The sequence below is a fragment of the Dreissena polymorpha genome, chromosome 8 (assembly GCF_020536995.1).
Source record: "Dreissena polymorpha isolate Duluth1 chromosome 8, UMN_Dpol_1.0, whole genome shotgun sequence".
NCBI classification, from domain to species: Eukaryota; Metazoa; Mollusca; class Bivalvia; order Myida; family Dreissenidae; genus Dreissena; species Dreissena polymorpha.
Window position 1 is genome coordinate 16,635,184 of NC_068362.1, and position 23,709 is coordinate 16,658,892.

The 23,709-nt window shown below is 32.9% G+C and overlaps 1 protein-coding gene across 1 annotated transcript in view; it reads right to left on the bottom strand.

The window, feature by feature from the left end:
- Positions 1-215: 215 nt before the first annotated feature.
- Positions 216-23,709, bottom strand: part of LOC127840349 (cholecystokinin receptor-like) — a 30,981-nt gene continuing 7,487 nt past the window's right edge. Inside the window, exons 2-3 of the mRNA XM_052368757.1 lie at positions 15,421-15,798; positions 216-388 (exon numbers count right to left, since the gene is read on the bottom strand). Of these exons, the coding sequence (XP_052224717.1) occupies positions 216-388; positions 15,421-15,798 (551 nt within the window). The remainder of the gene's footprint in view (positions 389-15,420; positions 15,799-23,709) is intronic.

Consider the following 23,709-nt stretch of genomic DNA (forward strand, 5'->3'; position numbering starts at 1 on the left):
AGTGAGCCAGTAAAACTGTTAATGATATCTTCTTGCACTTGGATCAGGCCACCAATGCCCCCATGGTACTGCACAAACACTGCGTTCCCAGCGTTCAGTTTGGTGATGGTTGTTTCGGAGGAGCAATCCGAATAGGTAGAATCACCCGCCAGTACTTTACCAATTATCTTATTGTTCATAGGTAGATCTAGTGCGATGAAATATTTTCTGGCCGATCATACGTACACGGAAAACAAGTAGGTACCGTTCAACGGTGCGATGAATCCACCCAGATGTTGATTTAAGGCATTTCCAAGGTTCAGCTTCACGTCATCAAAAATGATGCGCTGATTTGGTCCGGGTCTGACAGCACGGGTCAGAATAGCCTTGAAGGCAATTGGAGGATGCCCTACACAAAATAAAAAGAAAATAAGAGACTATTATTTAAAACATATGTATTATGTAACACTTAATAAACATGAGAAGGCCAAACGCCGAAGACCTACACTCCCAATGAACTACACTGTTTTAGCAGACGTTGTTCGCAATTTTTCACAATAAATCTATCGGGAAAATGCACCAAGCGTTAGCTATATTTTACGCTAACCAATATTCTTCTAACTCAGTCCGAACCTACCCGGCATTATAGACGCTTAGTTTTTCAATGGACAGGGAACATATTTAACTCGTCAGAGAAATCCTCAGAACACAAATCAGAGAAAGTTTCGAGAAGATTGCAAACAAATTAAACTTTTAATGTGTTCAGAATTTTTTTTTAATTTGACCTCGAAACCTAGTAGGTTTTCGCACTAACCGCTTTTCAAATACGGCCACATATATAATTGGGACAATGTTATGGCCAAGATTCTTGAGGATTTGGCAATAATGAGGCTTCCAGAGTGTTCACAAGCTTGTTCTCTATTTTGAGTTACCCAAGTTTCACCCCACTTCCAAACTGGCCAAGATACTATTGAGACAAATGACCAACTATGATGGAATTTGGCAACAAATGTGGTTACTTGATTGCTTTTTTTAATTTGAATTAGTGACCTAGTTTATGACCCGCTTTCAACAAGGCCGATATATATTTGGGGCAAACGTTCTCATTTGGTTTAACGTTAACAAGACACTAGTTGACAAAATAAAAACGAAAACTTACTGCATTTGGCTTCAAGAGCGTCCAGTCGTTGTACGATTTCTGGGCGGTCTACCTCATTCACAAATCGAGATTGATTGGCTTCAATGGAGGCCAATATCAGACCAAAAGCAAACAACGTAATTAATGGTAGCATAATGTTCTGTAATTTTTCCCCTGATGACTATCTCAGACATCAATGCTATTCTTGAAGATAACAATGGCAATATATGTATTATGATCCATTTGCTGGTAGTTCCAATGTCTTATCTAAAAGGGCATGAACATGTAACATTTTACTTATTGACACATTATCGTGAGCGTGTATACTTCAGATTGTCAATATAGCAATATTCGAAACAGTTTGCACAAAATAGCTTTGATGTTATCTAAAACTAAGCACAAGGGGAGGGCATAGAAACAAAGTTAAATGAAGGACAAAGATTATCGAACTTGGTCAAAAATTATTATCTAATCATGTGTTGTTTATTTTATTTTTAAACTAGAGAAGGGTGTTTCTATACTGTTAAAAGATCACACGTCACTGACAGTTATACAAAACTAACATGTTTCAACAATCGCGAATTTCTCCTGGTGTTTAAAATGATTTATGTTTGTTAAGAATGTCTACAGCATGAAAAATGTATGCCTATGCAAATCGCGATGTGCTGTCTTATACGGCGGACAATTGCAGTCCAACATCAAAAATGCAATTAACTGGATCATACTTTTTTAATTAAGTGTCTTCGATGTTTAACTAAAGATAGCATGATGATCTTTCAAACGAGAATGGCTATTTAGTCGGTGTTACTACAGTTCATAGACACCAAGCGTTTTAAGAAACTCATCCGATTGCGTACCATCCCTAAATGTTTAACTCTTAGAAGCAACATGAAAATTGCTATGTGCAAACAGCAAAAAAAATAGAACAGCCTGCGAGTTACTCGCATTCTGTTCAGGTTTTATGCTGTTTGCTTCTCATCAGTATCAAAGGTTTGGAGGGGAAGCCTTAAAAACTTGCATCTAGTATGAAAGATATGTGATTTAATTATTTAACTTTCTAAGGGACTACAAATTCGTGAAAATAATATTTAAGTGATAATTGTTAAAATTTACATCAAAACTGACTTGCTACTAGGATAACTCGGCGCGGAATTTACAAATAATAAGTAAGATATCAGTCATGTTTATGTTGCGATAGGTTCGGATCCTAATCGGTCGAATCAGTTGCTCCGCTTTTCCTAGAATATGAATAACATTGTTATCTGTTCTGTCCCACGAGGTACACAGAAGAGAATTTTAATAGCAAACGGAATTTAAGTAATACATTTATTTTCTTAATTATCAATTACAAGCGTTACATGCGCCTTATTATTTTAGCGAATTAAATAAATTTAGAGCATGAGTGATGTAATATGTGAAACGAAAGAGAGCTAATGGAACTTGTTGAAAAATACTTTTTGTTGTACTACTGAAAAAAATAGGCGACAAAGACGTACTACTGTGTTACTTTTTATTTCGAGCAAGAAATTGGTAGACAATATTTTTCTGTAGGTCAAATGCCAATTTTATAACGAAAAATGCTATTTTATAAATATGTATATTCTAAAACGAGTGGTATCATCAAGAGCAATGGCAAAAAAATATTATAATACTTAAAACGATGATCTAGTTTTCCGTAAACCGCTACCTATTTTGGTTGTGACGTCACATTCCCTCAACGCGCATGACACGGAATCTCGTCCATTGTTATTACGAATCGAAGCCTGAACACTTCGCGCTTTATATCAACTTTCACACTCAATATCGTGCTATGTTAATAGACCAATTCATTGTTATTGTTTTGATTCCGAATTATGGCGCATGCGCGATGCGCTGGTAGGCAAAAAGCACTGGGTACAGTTACGATAAACATTATGTCGTATAGATTACGGCACGTGTTTAGTCAATATATCGAAAACATTAACAACAACATCATAACACCTAAATACTATTAAAGATATTGCATTTTTAATGTCAATATTGCTTAATTAATACATGTATTCTTATCTATTAGAAAAATATATACTCGTTAGTCATTAGCATCAAGGAAATGGTGGTCTGAAGACTAAACACCGACAATTTCACAAAACAAAACTATGCATTAGCCGTTTTATTTCTTGCAGAAGGATTTCAAAAATTACATAAAAAATAATAATGCACCCCATTATATAAATGTAATTATCAATTATATGAGTATGGAAGTGTGATAAAAAAATAAAAGTGAAAAAACAGGGGTGCATTAAAATCTGACATACAGGTACAACAAAGCCCTATTAAAAGCGAAGTGCATGACAGTATTTAAACGTTCATTTTCTTTTAAATTGGATGATTTGTTTTTAAGGTGAATAACACTATAGATGAATCGTAACATACAACTGAAAAACACAACTTCACATGATGCAAATTAAACTGTGAATTCATGTACCGGTATATTGAAATTTCTTAACTAGTGTATATGAGTGACAAATATCTTACATTTTATAATATATATCTATATTGGTTTTTATTTTTCGTAAATATTATTTATCCCGGTAGTCATACGTAATTTCTTGTTTTCATGATGTCGTTTGTGCATGGCCGTAACATTCAATCTTCAAACGGAATGACGTATAGTTTTAATGAACCGGTACCCGCTAAATACGTTTAATGATTATATGTACATTTACCAATTATTAAATACGTTTTGTTATAAATTACCGGTAAACAGGCTAGTATCTTCACAGCGTACATTTTCTGTTTATATATACTGGACAAATTACTTTTGTACATACTTAATAACAGATGGATTATGGATTATCATAGTGGTAAGTTAATAAATGCTGTGTGCATGGAATCGATCTATTTATTGTTTGTTTTCATTCTTATTTGTTTTATTACAGTACAACAACTTTTGGGATGTTTAAATCTAAAATCTAAAAATGATCGTATACATATCAAAATATATTTAATAATGTATTTAATATAGATATAGAGCGTGACAATAAATATCATGCTCGATATCTCCCCTTTGATCGTGTCTTTCTTTTGCCTACCAGAGTGGCACGGATAAAAACACGCAGGTGCGCGTGACGTCACGCGTGAATTGGTCTATACACTTCTTTTTATGCAAGTTTTATTAAAAAGGTGTGCTTTTTCTGTGTGTGTGTTTTTTTGCCCGACAATCGTTATTCGACTGTCAGTGTGTGTGTTTTTTTTCGGGTGCAAAGAACGTGCGGAAAAGGAAAACAATGGACTTTTCGGTTCTGCCAAGGATGATGTTACTCGTAAGAAATGAATTAATAATATATTATACGCATGTATATATTAACGGCTTAGTTACAAACAATAAATTAAAACCTTTCTCGTATTATTAAGGACAAATAGGTTAATCAGTGGAACAGCGATCAAAAGGACAAATACATTCCATTTGATAAATAAATAAGCTAGGCTACAGCTAACTAACCAACAAAGTATCAAAAATAACATTCTTGTACTGATATTTAACTCAAATAAATTACTATCTATTACATATATTATTAAAAGACATTTTAAAATGGAATTGGAATAGTATTACTAAAAAAAGTAATATTTTTACTAACACCATTAATTATATTATATTGAAATATTCAGATAAAAATGTCAATTGAGGAGGGTTTTGTGCATGAATTGTTATTATTAGTACAATTTATTGATTTCATAAACAAAAACAGCTTGGCATTTCTCTGTAAAGGGTATCCGAACAATCGCTACCATGGACAATCGCTCTTACGCTGATTTTGACAAGGCGGACGTTCGCTCCTACATAATTTTGTCACCACGGCCATTGGTTCATACAATTAGATGCGAAACCTTAATACATAGTATACGCCGATCAAAGGTTAACACCTATAATGAGCCGAAAATTAAATTTACTTTGTGCGTACTATCATAAATACAAAGTTGAACAATATTTCAACTTCTCAAGCGGTTTTTATGTGAACAATGTAACGATCTCGAAGATCACTTTCATTTCTTACTCGAATGTCCAGTTTTTAATAGCCTCAGACAACAATATATACATAGACATTATGATTGATTTCTAAGTTTCTTACGTTTCAAGAATTTCCATGGCTACCAGTCAAATTGACACCAGTTACCAATGTTGTGCATTAGTCTATACAGAGTGCCAAGGAGTTTATGGCTATTTGGCTGTTGAAATGTACCTGATCTGTGGATATATCACAGTTGATTATTGCAGACACAGTATGGTTACAGAGATAAGAGATCAGCCCAAGCCCAATTTTATCAACAAACAATCATAAAATGTATTACTATCATACCAGTGCTGCGGCTTAGCTAACCAAGGGGTGCAGCTCCATGTCCCACAAATGTCCCACTCTGCCCACTTGGACCTACACCATGCTATTGTTTTGATTATCATGTGAGTATAACGGAAGTTGTATTTATCAATGAATTAATATAAGTGTTCACACTGAAACTCTTTTATTATTTCTGGAAACAATGATTTAAATTGAAATTCATGTAATTAGAAATATTAACATTCCTTCCTAATCAGAACCGGTACAAGTATCCGTTCTATTTTTTTATTATTAACCAGTGCTTTGTGTAACCAAGTCATATTCAACAAGCTTGTACTGCAGAATGACAATAAAAATAGTAATTTTTCCCCGAAACGTGCATGAAACACAGTTATGTTTTTACTAATCCGTGTTCCCAACACGATGGCTGTCTTGAACATTGACAAAATTAACCTCGCTGTCCGAGTAAGAATCATAAAAAATCTGACAGACTGTCGCTAAATTCTGACTCATAAATGTACGGTTGAACGGAACAATCATCATAATCTCTATCATATTCCATTTTTCATCAACTTTTTCTAACTAAAGTTTCGAGAGATAATACACCCTAAGCTTTATAACGCCGGTTCGTTAAAAAGAGCATGAACAATGGAAGATTTGTGACGACACTTCCGGTTTGAATGAAAATGGCGAGTACATCGGAATGTGTGAAAAATCGCGACTTTGTTCTATTCGTTCTCGCTAATAACACCGTAATTGAAATGAAGTGAGGTGCGAAATAGTTTAGATATGCACTAAATTCGATAAATAAAGGTGTTTTACGGGTTTTCAAATCGCGGCAATTGATCTTTAATATCGAAAATAAAGGCGTTTTTCCAAACAAATGTGACAATTCACTATATTCCAGTAACCCATAATTCATTTCAGCATAACCAACTGATGACTTCCGGTAAAACGTAAACATTTATTCCTCTTGCGCAATAACGAAAATGACTTCGGTGAATACAGTATGTATCAAAATGTTTTTGTCAGATAATGTAGGATATGTTACCTAAATTATATTGAATTATGTGTATATCCACTCAAGTATTTGTCTTTCGATGAGTTTTCAGCCGAATTTGATTTTTTAGTGGTAGTGGTACAGTAGTGGGTGGGGTAAAATAACACATTTTCATTATTCGTTTAACATTTCAGGACAACGATTGATGCACAAATGTTTTGTTTCAGATTCCATTTTGGCATCCTTATAATATGCCTAATTGTCATGGACGAATAGCATAATGGTCCTGTTAACCAAGACTTTGTGTGTGCCTGGAAGTTATAAATATCCAAGGCAAGTGTATACTTAAACTAAATCCAGCAATTAATCTGAACACCTTATTATAAGAATCTAGAATGTTTACCTCTATACTGATAATATATAAAATTAACCAAATACTACATGTTGGAATACTGAATAAAGTGTGCATTGTTCAAAATAATTTATTTTGAACTGAACCAGGGACATATGTTGTATATGTCCCTGACTGAACATAGGTATAAATATACCAACCTGCTGAAGTTGTATATATTTTCTCTTTTAACAACCATATTTGATGTTAAAATATAATATTTACTTCATATTCACTTACCCGGTATTGTACATTTTTAAATATCATAAATAATATTTTTGCATTGTTATTTGTACACAATTTTTGTAATAAACGACAAAAAAGTAAAAGCACTCCAGTTAAAATGTGCTTTTCTTTTGTTGTTTTCAGACTTGACAAGGATAAGTCGAACGATTTGTTACTGGCTATAAGCTTCGAAGCTTTGTAAAAAGTACATGAACACCATCAAACATCACGGAAGGTGTCGTTATGCAGCCAGTCAAATATTACAACCGCAGTCACAGACAGGGACTCTGGTGTTAATGGAAAGCTTTTTATCTCAAAGAACTATATAAACAAACCATTTTATATTTATTTTTGCATAATCAAAACAAAATGTATGTATTAACATAAGTGTAAACACGTATTAATGTTTTTTTTTGCTTCTTTGTTATTACTGTTATTGATGAGATACATATGCAATCTGATTATACATGTTAATAAAACAGTGGTTTCATAACAAACAAGAAAAGTTTTTGAATTTGTATCACCCGCAAATAAAGTGTCTTTAGTTTCCAATAACATGCTCACATGGGTTTCTTTAATAAATCACTACATAAATAATTTCATGACATAAGAGTAAGCATACAAATTTCACATGTTAATACAATGGTAATTCAGTATCAACTTCATAAAGAAGTACAGCAGTATTCACAAAGTAAGTTTAACTTGTCAATTTTTGAATTTGCAAATCTTGCTATACAAACATATAAAAGCATCAATTAACACTTAACAAGTTATCATACAAATGTCGTTAATTTGGGGTTTACTATACCAATAAAACCCATATTAAATTGTACTACCGGTAATACATTAATAAATTTCAAATGAAACCTGAATATCTGAAAATACTTAAAGATGCTTAATGAAAATACCCAACAGCCTCAGTCATAAAAGGGGACTTCAAGATCTTATTACCACTGCACCAAGTAATAAACAAGAAATGTTGTTCGATTTGTTGAATTGTCATAATGGTTGATGATATTTTTAAAAGAACATTACTCCGTGATACTTTTTAACATTTTCTATTTCTGTAAACTGTTCATTTTATATCAAGATATCACTTCAAGTCTGCTTTCAGATACTTTCATCTCCTCCCTGAAAAGAAAAATATAGATAGTAAATTATATGCAGGCAAAACAATTAAATAATATAATAATAAGTAAATACACATAACACACACCACATTAAAACTGACAACCAAGTAAATCATGTTTTAATTGAAAGTTCATGTACATAATTACAACCATAAAATCATTTGATGAAAAATTGAGCAAAATATTAACTCATTTTGAATTTGAATGACTTGAATACTATGTCTGGTTTTAAATGGTTTTGCTTGTTGCACAGATAATTTGCATGCTCACATATATTTAAATAGAATTTGTTAGAAAATATAATATTGTGATATAGATGAACATTTGCATACAAACAAATAGGGAATAAGAGCAAGTACCTCAAACAAAATATGCTGAGCAGCCTCGCGAACTAAGCTTTGGAAGGAAAGGCACAGTCATTCTGAGCTTGCATATCACATCATATAAAATTATGTCCAGCAAAAGATGTTTTCTAGGCTACGCATCTCTTCGAAGTAAATGTAAATTCGCTGTTCTATGTTGTGGTGCGCAAGAGAATATCTGTCTGATATGTTGATTCTTCTGAGGTGTAATAGTAGTTTGCACACATCCATGGTCCATGCGGCATCCGATATAATATAAAAAAAAACTATATATTATATAAATAAAAATTAAGTATTATAGTTTAGTCATATGAATTTTAATATTTTGTATTATAATTCTACTACACACGTGTCCTTAAGTAAATAGAGGATATTTGTCGGATTCGATGGATTATCGATTTTATTTCACGAGTGATCATATAAAATAATATTTTCACGAGTGGCGCAGTCACGAGTAAAAATATGTATTTGTTATGATCACGAGTGAATTAAAATTGATATTCCATCGAATCAAGCAATTTTTTTTTTTATTTTATGCTTTTTCACCGTTTATTTACATTGTAAAAGAGTTTAACTGGATAATGTCGCTGGATTTATGACGTCATTTCGTTGAAAAAAGACGTCATTTCACAGTTAAACAGTGAAATATATTGTTATTTTTCACTGTTATTTTTCACTGTTTAAAACAGTGAAGTACCAGTTATATTTCACTGATATTTCTCTATAAACCACCGGAAAGCATAAAATAGATAGAAATAACATGTTAAGCTGCACAGTGACAATTACATTTTATTTCCAGTAGCTATATATCAACTGTTGTTTACCATACAATATTTTATAACACAGAATGTTAAATGTAATAAAAATAATAATCAGATACGTATTAATGTATTGTTTTACAAGCTGTATTGCTTTAGTGGTGATAGTGGTTAAATTCTCCACCCAGTTCTATTTTTCAATAAATCAACATTAATATACTTTACCCCACCCACCATAAACATTGAAAATTGTGTATTCAAAAAAGTTATTCATATGGCTAACAACACATCAAAATCAATAGTATACATATTAAACATAGTAATAAAACACATCCAACGATTATTTCCAATATTATTTTAAATGATAATTGATTTTCTTACCTAAAACGATGGATTGACTATTTGCTTTTACAACGACAGTAACGGAATATCCGAATTACGTTGAAACCGGAAGTCATCCGTCTACAACGGAATTATGGTCCATTGGAAAGTGGAGAATTAAAAAACCGGAAATTTAACGTCGTAGCAATCAGTCAAAAAAATTATATTTATGTAAAATACGCTCACAACCACGGTTAAATTATACTATACAACTGAAGAAATACAGGATATTTGTTGGATTCGGTGGAATATCGATTTTATTTCACGAGTGATCATAGAAAACAATATTTTCTATGATCACGAGTAAAATGAAATCGATATTCAATCGAATCCAACACTTTTAATTTTTATTTTATGCTTTTTTCAACGTTTATTTACATTGTAAATGAGTTTAACTGAATAATTTAACTGGATTTATGACGTCATTTTGTCGAAAAAAATTCACAGTTAAACAGTGTAAAATATCGATATTTTTCACTGTTATTTTTCACTGTTTAAAGCAGTGGAATACCAGTTTTATTTCACTGATATTTCTCTATAAACCACCGGAGAGCATAAAATAAAATCGATTTTCTTCATTAAGTTGTCTTTATTTGAAACATTATAAGTGGGTCAATTATGTTTTTCGTATATTGTGTGCAGGTAAACATACGATAAAATGAGTGTAAATTCATGCTTTCTTTCGCACGCGTTTTCTCGGAAACGACGTCAGCGCCACAATAGTTAAAATCGCGTTCCCAGCCGCATATATATCATCATCATAAACACTTTTTTTTATAATCGGCAACGTAAACAAGTGCAAATTTTAGTGATTGCAACATGAACAATCATTGGCAATAAAAGTCATTGCAACAAAAACAAAGGCAATCAAAGGCAAAATAAGTGATTGCAATATAAACAATTGGTTGCAATATAAGTGACTGCAACATAAACAATCAGTGGCAATATAAGTAATTCCAACGTAAACACATGGAAATATAGGTTCTTGTAATATTAACACTCAATGACAATATATGTGATTGAAATATAAAAAATCAGCAGCAATATATGTCATTGCAATATAAACAATGCGTGAAAATATAAGCGATTGCTACATAAACAGTGGCAAAACAAGTGAGTGTAAAAGCTATCCGAAGCGTGAAATTTTATGATCGTCGCAGGAAATGTAAGTCAGGTTAACCCCGCCAATTTAACTATCAGTATTTAGTGTGGTCATGTTATATCAGTGAAAGAGATAAACGTAGTTATACAATTTGCATGTATGCTTATACATGAAGGCAACGCAAATATAAACATTAAACATATGACCACTATTATTATATAAATTTCTTTTCATAAACCTATTTTCATTTCGACCCATTAATTTGTTTACTATTTATATGCAAAATATTATTATGTAGCCATATTACTTTGATGATTGTCAATTTTTATTTTCTCAATAAAAAGTTATTAACGTTCTTGTCATTTGTTATACGTCCTGTGATTGGTCAATAGCCAATATGGCATCGAATGAATGAATGAATAAGATGCTGAGCATTAAATCAGCCGGTAAAATGGCTTCTGCCACCACGCCGAAAGACGCATCTTAAGAATTAAAATCAAAAGTATGGGAACATTTCGGGTTTCGCGAAGATTCTGATGCAAAGGCAACTTGCAACACGTGTTTTGTTGACGTAAGTTACCTATATGGTTTGTTCACTAAACAGTGTGCATTCTGTTAAGAAGTCAACTAGAAGTTGTTTAAATACTTACATGTTTTTGTGTGTTTTTTCTGTTAAACACATGTGATACATTGTGCATTTTATGTTATTTAAGAATAACTTAGCAGGAAGTTTTGTTCAATAAATTTGTTACTTATAAAACAATTTAGCGTTTTTAAATTGTATTTCAAAATTAAACACTTTAAATGTACAACATAATAAGTAAATAATAAATACCAAACATATAAATTCATGCTCTGGACAAACCAAACATGAAATAGTTTGCAAAATAAGCAGCAAATAGTTCAATTTGAATCGAATCGAAAATAATCGAATCGGACCATTTGGTATCGAAATCGAATCGAATCGAATGATAGTTGAATCAGCTCGAAACAGTAATACTTATTGTACGAATAATATAATTGTGGATTGAGATTTCTGTTTTATTCAGTAGTATAATTATGATTGATATTCATGTCAATAATAATCATACTATATTGTTTAATTAATTATAACTTCATTGATATGTTATTGCTTCGGTGACCTATTGTGTTAAATGTTCAATCTAGGATGTTTTGCTGTGTCCATGTCTTTCAAGAGGTAAATTTAACATAATACGGTCTTGTGTAAACCGAAGAGGTTGTCTATAGGTAGCCTTGAGAATGGGCATGTTTCTTTTCTAAAGTGATACCAATATCTAGCTAGTAATAGTTATAGGATACCGTATTACAGCCAGAGTTTTGGTATTTGGTGTGTAACATATTATCGTTGTCTTTTCCTAAATGTATTTAAATCTTCACTATTTGGTCAAAATCGACCGCCCTGATAGTGAACTGTTATGAAACAAATACATAGTAAACACCAAATAGGTGTTTCGTACTGTTTTGTCAATTGGTCACTTGCCTTAAATAAAGGACCAACTAATGGTATATAATGAGAATGCAATACTTCTCCAGCAGCTGGAGTTTCACTCCTTTATATTGTCACAGTTAAGCTATTATGATAATGATTTTTAGATGATTGAGTTTTTGTCAACCTTTAAGGCTTAGACTCTTGTTTTAATAATTATCATTTAATATGTTTAACGAGGACCTGTTAATTAGTAAGTGTTTCAACATTAATAGCTTCTCTCTAGGGAGGGTCATTTTAAATTGAGCAGTGCCGGACAATCCGTTGTATTTGTTTGTATAGTTTAAAGGGGCCTTTTCACAGATTTTGGCATTTTTTAACTTATTCATTAAATGCTTTATATTGATAAATGTAAACATTGGATCGTAAAAGCTTCAGTAAAAAATCAAGAATAAAATTTAAAAAAGGAAAATAGCATTGCCCGGAGCAGGGTTCGAACCAGTGACCCCTGGAGTCCTGCCAGAGTCCAGAAGTAAAAACGCTTTGGCCTACTGAGCTATTCCGCCGTGTACACATACTTGACGTATTTTATACCTTATATAAGCAATCTTCGTAGTGTCACAAAATTTAACGACAAAAACAGAACTCTCCAAAATATTCAATCGTTTCGCGTTGCAACGCTTTATAATTTTTAGGTTTTAAAATCGTCAAAAGATGCATATAATGGCTATATTAGACCATGATAAATGTTCAGTATTACTGTTTCCTCACAAATATCATAACTAAAACGAAAATTTTCGAATCTGAAACAACTTTTTTTAATTTTGTCAATTTACCAAAGCGTGAAAAGATCCCTTTAACTAGGCTGGTCGAAATGTACTTTGCCAAAATAAAAACTTAACTCTAGAGTCTATTGCTTATGTAATTTCACTGCCATGACTGGGGAATAATTGTGTCTCACATTTAATTCCCATGCCATGGATGTAGTCTTTTTGAGTCTACCATCTGTAAAAAGGATCAACATGCATACATTACAAAACTGTTTATTCAATTAAATTTTAATCCTTGAATGTATACTATTTCTGGTTTTTGAGGCAAAAAGCCAACTTAACATATCATCTTTTTCTAAACATTTTTAATTACGTGCGCTTGGGATATGGTTGTGTTTGTTTTATTCACTTTAATAAAGAATAATTCTCTTCTTATTTCACCTTTCTAATGGCGTTTTGCGGCACAGAAATTCGGCAAGTTCAAGCAATATTAATGTTTAATTGCCGTATGGAATACAAGTTTGATGAATAACAGCTCGTATTCGTTTCCAGCCTACTACTATTAAACACCGCTTCTTTTTCTTTTCTTCAATTTATCCCTCTAAAGAAGGCTTGCTTTTTGACATACGTGTAAAAAATGCATACATTACCGATGTGCATACATATACATATTAAACGCAGAACATGCGAACGAATAAAGAAGAATTCTCAAACTCGCTGCATAATGTGGCCTATATCTTGCTTCAATGGACTGAGTAGATGCTTGTGAATGTGTTGATTTTAATGTCAATAATCGTAAATATTGTATGCTTTTATTCGACAGCCTTAGAATAGATATCGAGATCTTAATCTAAAATTAACTTTAGTTATTGCTTTATTTGTAGTATATATTTTCACTGATATCGATAGAAACGTAGACATTTTCTGTGTGCAATATAAAATATGTTCATCGATTGATAATCGTTATTCCTGTTTTGTAACTTTTTACAAAAATTCAGTTTAGGTGTTTAGTGCCGACCCTGATTAGCCGGTGTACACTGCACGTGCCTTTAGCCTCGTTTTTTTCTGAGTGAGGCTCATATATATTTAATATATTTATTTAAGAACATTACTGTCCAGATATCGTTATACAATATACAAACCGCTAAAAGTGTAATCAAGTGATGCCAACTGAACCTTTGGACATCAGGATGTTTGGGGCATTTGTGTCTTGTTCTGAGAAAACTCGGCATAAGGCATGTGCGTAAAGTGTCGTCCCAGATTAGCTAGTGCAGTCCGCACAGGCTAATCAAGGCCGACACTTTCCGCCTTTACTGAATTTTTGTGTAGAAGAGACTTCCTTTTAACGAAAATACCATAAAAGCGGAAAGTGTCGTCCCTGATTAGCCTGTGCGCACTGCACAGGCTAATCTGGGACGACACTTTACGCACATGAATTATGCCCAGTTTTCTCAGAACGCGACATATTTGTATAACAACTGAAATATTGTATATTATCATTATTTTTCTACATTAATATCTACAATCAAACAGCATAAATGATGTATTATAGAAAGTGAGACACTTGAATTCTAAATCCGCGAATATGGTTACGTACACAATCGCCTCTGGTATAGTTATACAAATCAATCATAGAATGTACGTGGTATTTGACAAACAATAAAACACACAACATAAACAACTTTTTGCATTTTTTCGAATATGCTTCAAACATAATATGAAATATTTAAAAAATTTGGTCACATCGTCTGTTAACATAACTATATGTCGTCATCAATGGCAATAAGACAGTGTCGTCCATCTTTACCATCGAATAGCTGTTAATGATTGATGGCGAGTGGGTAGGGGTTTCGAGCAACGCACATTTTCCTGAAATCCTCGCCTGAAACTCCTGCTCATGAAGCAGTATGTTATGGGATGTATACAAGACGATGTATAAGCTAAAAGTAGAATGAATGATTTAGATAGTGGAGAGATGTAATAAAACACAGAACGGAAATCGAAGGCCTCCCATGAGTTTAGAAGTGTTAATGGAGTCCAACACAGGAAGTACTGTAAAACGACCACCACTAGCATTCTAATAACTCGTTTCCGGCTCGACGGGCTTTGATTTGTACGATTTCCGTCGAGTGTCATTGACTGAGTGCTTTCACCACGTTCAATCAGGAAGGGTGTTTGCCGTATGGACCTGCCTCGCGATGTTGCGTCTGTAAAATGACAGTAAATTAATGTTTTGTTTTGTTTTATAATTCGTTCATATGGCTCTTTAAACATGTGTTGACGCATAAAGTGTTGAATCTGATTCAATATAATGTAAATGATGAACTAAATGGAAATAACAAATAATAACTTCCCACCAAAAATAGATTACACTTAATTTTACGGGCATTTTTTCTTCAGAATAAAGCAATCGATACTCACCGGATGGTGCTGCCATTTGTGTAGAAACCATCCAGAGTTTTTTGGCAACAAGGCTATAAAACGATCCCATCGTCAGTAGAGGAAGTAGCAAAAGAATCAATGCCAATAAAATGCTGTAAATAACGTCGATTTTAAAGAGCAGCAAGATTTCCGGCCATACTTCCCGACACGCCTGACCGCCAGTCTGGATCTTGATTACCCTGTGGAACATTGCGATGGGGGACATCAAGGTGAGGACACTGGCCCAGATGCCGATCAGCATTCTACGGGCGTGCGAGAGTGTTTGCCAGCGTCGTGACCGCAGTGGTTCACATATGGCGTAGTAACGTTCCAAGGAGATAGCCACCAGGGTGTAACAGCTCACACCGACCGACACCGCTGAAACGGATAAATAACTTAAAATTAATACTTTTTGGAAAAATAATTTGCAATTTAACATGGTTTTATTATGAAGTAATGTTTACACTGGTTATACTATACAGGTTGCATAGGTAACTTATTTTTATATTGATTTAAATAATGAATTTATAACATGTAGATTATCGTTTACACAAACTCATCAGCATTCGACATCGGCTTGCCCATATGCAAATACAACATATACTTAGAGAGAGTGAATCAATATTTTCCGTCTCATAACGGACGGCATTAGCTTAAATGAAAAGAAGTAATGTCTATTTAAGACTCCATTTCCATATTAGGTTGAAGCATCTGAGCAATTTGCTATTGCCTTTCAAGTTATATAGGTTTCACTCGGCGTATTTATTCAATACGGTAAATACTTAGTAACGCATTTATGCCCTATAACGTCTCAAAACAAAGTAAACGTTTCCTTTAATTGTCATTCATGATATACAATTTTCATAATTGGGTTATAATGGTTATTTTAACTTGCCTATCGACAAGTATTCACAAAAAGCAAAGTACGGTGACGAGTAACCACTGGTTAGAAGAATCGATGCAAACCATTAAAATCACGCGTTGGGAGCAAACAGAAGAAATGTAGTCATTGGCGATGGGTGAGCTGCCTATGTGAAGCGTTATTTTTTACAAAATGAGCCGCCATCAGGGAACAAGAGGCTTAAGAATGTGCGTTAAGTGTCGTCCCATATGGGCTTTTGAAGTCCACACTGGCTAATAAGGGACTTTATTTTATGATTTTGAGGAATTTTCCGTTAACAGAAAGTCTCTTCGTAGCAAAAATCAGTCACCATGCGGACTGCATATACTAATCTGAGATGACAATTTACGAACATGCATTTATCCCAGTCTTCACAGAACGACCCTCATATTTACTAATGATACTTAGCAATGGTCACCAAAATCAAAACACTTGTCAACGTATTCAAGAGATTCATGGACATGAAATTCATTTGAGACGAATCTGATTGCTATACACTTGCTATACACGAAACTGATTTTCGACGACGCATTTATCCGGTAAGACAACTACAAATAAGAAAGCCCCAAAGCTTTATCAATTTTTCATCTAGTCATGAATATCTACGCACATTTATTGAACGAAAATTTAACATCTGGAAGAATTTACACAGTTACTTGGTTATTCAATTGACAATCCAAACGCTGTGGAAATTAATAGTTTCATTAAAGATTTCAAATGCCGACGTTCTGAAAAACAAGAATGGTATGGCAAATCAGTTTCAGATAGGTTTACATTTTTGTTTACTCTCTTTTAAATATAAAGTATATGTTGACTTACTTGCTACATGTCTGTGCTTATTTATGGAAGTTAAAGAGTCAATACACACCCGTGGAGATACGCCAAGATAAAATACCATTCAATGAAAATTAGTGTTAATTATGTGATGGCTTTGATTTAGAAAACGATTACTTTTGTATTTGTTTATGATGCAATTACAGCCAGCGATCTAAGAAAAAAGTAATTCATTTTATATCAACCTGTCTGTAGACTATGTAAATTTCACAAATTAGAGGTCCCATGTGGCAATCAACATTTTTTTTATTTTGTAAATATATGACAGGAGAATTTGTTATAAACATAACAATTATAATAAATACTATTCAATAAATTTCATAACCGTCTCGCCTGACAACCATATATAAGTATGTCGATGTAGTACAAGCTAATAACAAAAGACGCTTTTCACTGTTATGCAATGTTGCGTTTAATGCAAGTATCTTCTAAACGAAAACCCGGTTTCGGCGGAAGTGTCGTCTCTGATGAGCATGCGAGGACTAGACTGGCTTAACTGGGACGATACTTTATGCACATGAATTAAGCACCGATTTCCCAAAACAATCCTCATATTTAAAACAGAACCATATTATCTCACAAATGGTTGCTAAGGGAAGTGACAATATGTTTTCCTTAGATGTCTGGTAAATGTCGTATTTATGTTTTTTCTAAAGGGATTTTTAGACACGAACTGTAATAATCGTGTTATTGGAAAGAACGATATGCTGCCCCTGGGAGTCCTGGGAGCATACGTTTGTGGTTCAGAACTTAATGGGAAAAAATTCGTATGTTTTATATTTGGAACAGAAAACAAAATGTCGTTACGGCCATTGAAGTGGAACAATGCTATGAACATTGTATTTCAAAACATTTATTTAATTTATCTGAGACCATTAAGAAGCACAATGGAAACCTAATCGAAATTAACGACTATCATCTTATCTCCTTCATGCATTGCTTAGTGTGTTGCACAATTCTTATACAATTTGTGCAGAATACATTATACATCTGTAGTCATACATAAAAATAATTGTTAAAAAGTTTTTTTAACAGGTGATTATATGTTAACAACCCAATTAGTAATACTCTGTAGTTTTCTTAGTGAGGACCCACACACTTTATAAATTGCGTTTTAAACTTCTTTAAATGAATTTATAATTAACGCTCGTCATAATAAAGACGCGAAGTAATCTCTAAATAAGATTGGATTTGATATTATTGTTCTAATAAAGAAATTCCGGTTATATCAAACTACCAGTATATAACACAGCACATTCCGTTTTTATTTATATTATCAAAACATAATCATGGAATCGATTTTGATTAAATTCGATGTTCTGCTGGTGTTATTTTGCAATCTTAATTAATTGGCCGACTTAACTATCAAGTTGAGTTGATAAATCGGAATAACAAATGTTTGAAGTATTTGATATGTGAATGCGCCTATATGATTTCGTTCGAAATGCTTGCGTCTGCTGTTTAAAAATGTAAGTTGTAAAGCCTACAACGATATATACGTTCTTTCTTTTAGATTTATATCTGGTCAGGAAGACTCAAATTCATGACGACTCTATTCGATATGCCTAGTCCTTGATCTGCTAGATTGGTCCAAATCGTATACCCTTTGTTTTTTTTTATAAACACCATAAATAAGCATAAAGAGAAAAAGAACTTTCAGTCAAGACCTCCAAAGATCTGAGCCCCTTTTGGGCGATGTGAGTAAAGTGTTGTCTCTGATACGCCAGTAGAATCCACAAAGCTAATCAGGGACAGCACTTTCCGCACAGACTGGATTTTCTAGAAGAGCCATGATCATATAAAGGCAGAGGAAAGCGGCCTGGGTTTCTTTCTTACTAGTTCGCCTTTAATGTTTATCTTTAACCGTACACGGCGAAAATACAGTTACATAAACTTGAACGTTTGCTGTATGATTAGACATTACCGCAGTTAACTGAATTACCAAGTTTGTATGCACACATTTGACTGCAAACGTTTGTACTCACGTTCGAGTCAAAATACTGCTATCTTTTTAATACGTTTGTATTTCATATCCATTAGTGTCTAGTCTCAGAGAAATATTTTGCCAAAGGTGTTATTTATATAAAATGTATAAAACATTTTGAACTGATAGCCACATTCATAGAATACAGAAAATCAAATAATTCGACTACAACTAGCAAAATGATAACACATTTCTAGATCTTTTCAATAACCAATGGCAATGGTATTTATTGTAAATCATACCAATGTCTTATGAGGGAAACATATTTTTAAAATAAATCTCAGTGCAACTGAACCGGTCTTAACAAGACAACACATTTGTCATCGTGTCAATCTATCCAATAACGGTTAACCAGATTCTGCGATCAATTTCAATTCTGACGTTTTAGCAAATACAATCAACGGTGCATGTCTTTGAGATATTTCTGTTACAATCATTTTACCTCAAAAGCACTAACACCTATTCTTGTTGTCAGAGAGAAAATACATGAGAAATACAAGAACATCCACTTTTCCGGTGACAATGTAATACCGAAATATTTAGTAGATTAACTTTATTTCAGAGTAAATATATAAAACTACGCGGTAATTATCTTGTTATTGTGAACAGTACATTTATAACGCTCAAATTAAAATGGCTATATCATACTATTTGGCTGAAACAGTATTTAAAGAATGATGGAATGATATGAAAATGCGTTTGAATAAATAATGTAAAATAGGATTGACCATATGTTTAGTTTTACATTTGCCTTGGTAACATACTGTTATAAAAGCAAATTGTATAACTAGGTTTAAGTGCATCTCTTACTCTAACATTACACGGCAACACTGAAGACTGGTCTTAAAATTTTCGGATGAAGCCAAGAACTAACATTTCCGTTGACGAGCATAGGTTCAAAGCTTCCGATTGCAGTTGAGTGTTTATGTTGCAACCGCTACCTCCTGAAATAATTTTTTTTATTATTGCCATTGATTGTTTATTTTTTAACCACTAAATTTGTCACGAGTCGTTTACGTTGCAATCACCTCTTTTGCCACTTACTGTTGATTTTGCAATCACTAATATTGAAAGTGAGTGTTTATGTTGCAATCGCAAATATTGTTACTGATTGTGTTAGTTGCATTCACTAATATTGCACTGTTTATGTTGCATTCAATAAATATTGCAACTGATTATTTATGTTGAATTTATGTTGAAACCACTAATATTGTAACTGATTGTTTATGTTGCATTCACTTATATTGCAACTGATTGTTTACGTTACAATCACCTATTCCGCCACTGACTGTTTATTTTGCAATCCCCAATATTGCAACTGATTGTTTACGTTGCAATCACCTATTTTGCCATTGACTGTTTATTTTGCAATAACTCATATTGCAACTGATTGTTAAAGTTGCAATCACCTATTTTGCCACTGAATGTTTATTTTCCAATCACTAATATTGCAACTGATTGTTTATGTTTCAATCTTTACTATTGTAACTGATTGTTTATGTTGCAAAAACGTAAATAGACACTTATTTACATTGTCACTGTTTAACTCATTGTATACGCGATAGGAGAACACGTGTTCGTGTAATACATGTCTGCTTCGATCATTTTACATGAAATAATTTTAGAACTAATGATGTTCATATTTATTCAAGAAGTGACAACTTCTTGTCTACGAATAACTTGTTTCGGAACTTAGCTTATGGGAGATACATAGTTGTTGTGGATTCAAAACGATATTCATATTGTGCACCACATATATTAGCATATCATTCCATGACATAATACGATTTATTCAATTTTAAAATTCTAACTGTCCTGTACAACAGATACTGTAACATACAATCGAAAAACGCAAATACTATAATACAATCATGTATTGTGCGTGTTTACTCTTGTGATGACGAAAACGATCATAGAGTACGTCGTGTTCATTATGATGATGATGGTGATGATCGACACTTTTTCTGCAATGTTTTTTCAATCTTTATTTAAAAAAATACACAATCTGTGTTAAATATATTAGTATTGTCTCAAAATATAACAATTTAATAGACATTATCATTTTTCCAACTCTAAATTCATATCCGCGAACATGACGAAGTGCCAGAAGATTGTTGTAGGGCTACACATCACAAACAATATAACCACGCTGACACCACATATGTTTTGTTGTATAAGTTTACATAATGTTTATATAATATACTAAATGTATTATAATTCTTGATGTCGTCTTTAGTATTTAGATATACAATATGCTTTAGAAAATAGTAAAGTATTTTTGGGCCGATTATCGCGAGACCACAAGTAATTAAAGGCCCTATAAAGGTGACGATCCGAAATTATTTACCGATTTTTATATATGTTTTTCATATTTTATTTATAAAGATTATCAAAAACAATATATATATATAAATAAATAAAATGCTATTGGACATTACCATAAAAAATCAGCAATACAACTTGTTTTGAGCTCAAGATACAGTGTCCTCCAAGTCAATTGTGTTTACAAACAATCAGTTTATTTACATCGCTGTTTACTCGGGAAAGTGAAAGTGACTCAGGTCATCAAAAATATATCGTTTATTTTTCAACGTTTTCCGGTATCACTCACAGAATAGTCTCTTCTTTATGGTTAAAACGTTTTTAGTGATCTAAAATGTTACTTTCTGCTGGTAAAAAGTTGTTTAAAATAGAATTTAAATTGATTTTTTTCGGCTATTTGTAGCTTACGTCACTGCTTTGAGGCTACACACCACGTTAGTTGCAAAGTTGTAAACATTTCTTCCAATTATGAAACGGGTATATTTTCCATAATTCTTGACAACGATGCACCTAAGCTGTGTTATTTGCACTTTTTATGCAAGAGTAACTTAAATCCGGTAAAAATTGGACCATTTTATATGCACAATAATTGGATTTTTCACCTTTATAGGGCCTTTAATGATGGTTTTCCCTGATTATATTTTGATTTGAATACAAAATGTTGAATTTATTTAAATATACTGAATGCTATATATGCAGTAGCAATTAGCCGGAAAAAATGGTTTCCAACGGCGTATACTCGCGTTTGTTCGACCACTTTCGAGACGGAATCGGTCCAAACTCTGTTGACCGAAACAAATTTCCTACTGAAAATTTACCTCAGCGCAAAGTAGTACCAAAACATGAAAGAAAGCAGCGTACATTAAGACAGCCACTTCCAGACAAGTAGCATGTTTTGTAGTCATAATCCATATTTAATATTATATTTTATAAGTGAATGTAACAGCTGTAATATTAGTCTTAAACATATAAGCTTCGTATTTTAACTTATCAGGATATTGGATATGAACTGTTGAAATATTAACGAAAAATCTAAAATTTTACCGGGACATGCATTGTTTTTCAATAACAGCGCAACTATAATGGTTATAATCATTCTTGAAACATTTAAATGTAGTGTTCATTTGAATAAATAAAATAACGTGCATATTTTTACGTACCAATAAACTATAATATATAGTTACAATCAAATATAAGATATTTTTACCTTGCATATTTAATAAATATTGTGTATTTTTCATTAAACATTGAAATAAACATTGCAGAAAAAGTGTCGATATTGCATATATTCGTCCATATCCGCACTTTTCGGTCATATCCGCGTATATGTGTCATATATGCAGTTTAGACGGACCGCTTTTTCCCCGGGATACTCGTGATACCTTGCCGAATAGGAGACAACTTATGTAGTTTCGAAAAGACCGAATACCGGTATTGTTTACCATTTGAAACAGTGTATCTATAATCTCCGTGCATAAAATACAAATAAAGTAAAACATACGCAAGAAAGAAACCTGATATAGCGGCCGTTCCTTTAATTATGGAGAGAAATCAATTGCAAAACAGTGAGACCGACACACACAATACGACGATGGTCAATAAATAAGCCGCCCTTAAGTCTCGGTTTCATCCAAAATAAATTTAAATTGCTGGTTTTATTTATCGTAAAATATGAATAAAAATATTGCAAATGTTAACCTGTATGTTACAGACTTGATGACGATGCTCTTATTACCAAAATAATAGGATCAATGCAATACAATGGCTCTCTCAATTAATCCATAAATGTACAATGCTGCAAAGCTCGTTTTTGCAATGCAATTGAATATAAATGAGCCTTGCCTCGATCTGGGAAAATGGGATTTAATGCATTTGCGTTAGGTATCGTCCCAAATAAGCATTTGCAGCGGTACAGGCTGATCAAGGACGGCATTGTCAGCCTAAAGTAGATTTTCGCTAGGAAGACTTCTTTTAAACGAAAAATAACATATAAGCGGAAAGTGTCGTCTACTGAAAATGGTTTGTAAATAACTTTAATGTATACATAAATATGATTGCCAATAGTATCGCATATATAATTGACCATTCGAGGACAGTGACTTGTTTCATTAAGTGTGTTTGTGTTGGTTAGTAAACGTTTGAGTAGTGTTTGCTAAGCTGAGAGTCAGGTTTGGCTGCATTCAAATGCATTGAAACCTCAATTGGGTGCATCGACCGTTCCTAGGAGATGACCACATTTTTACTCATT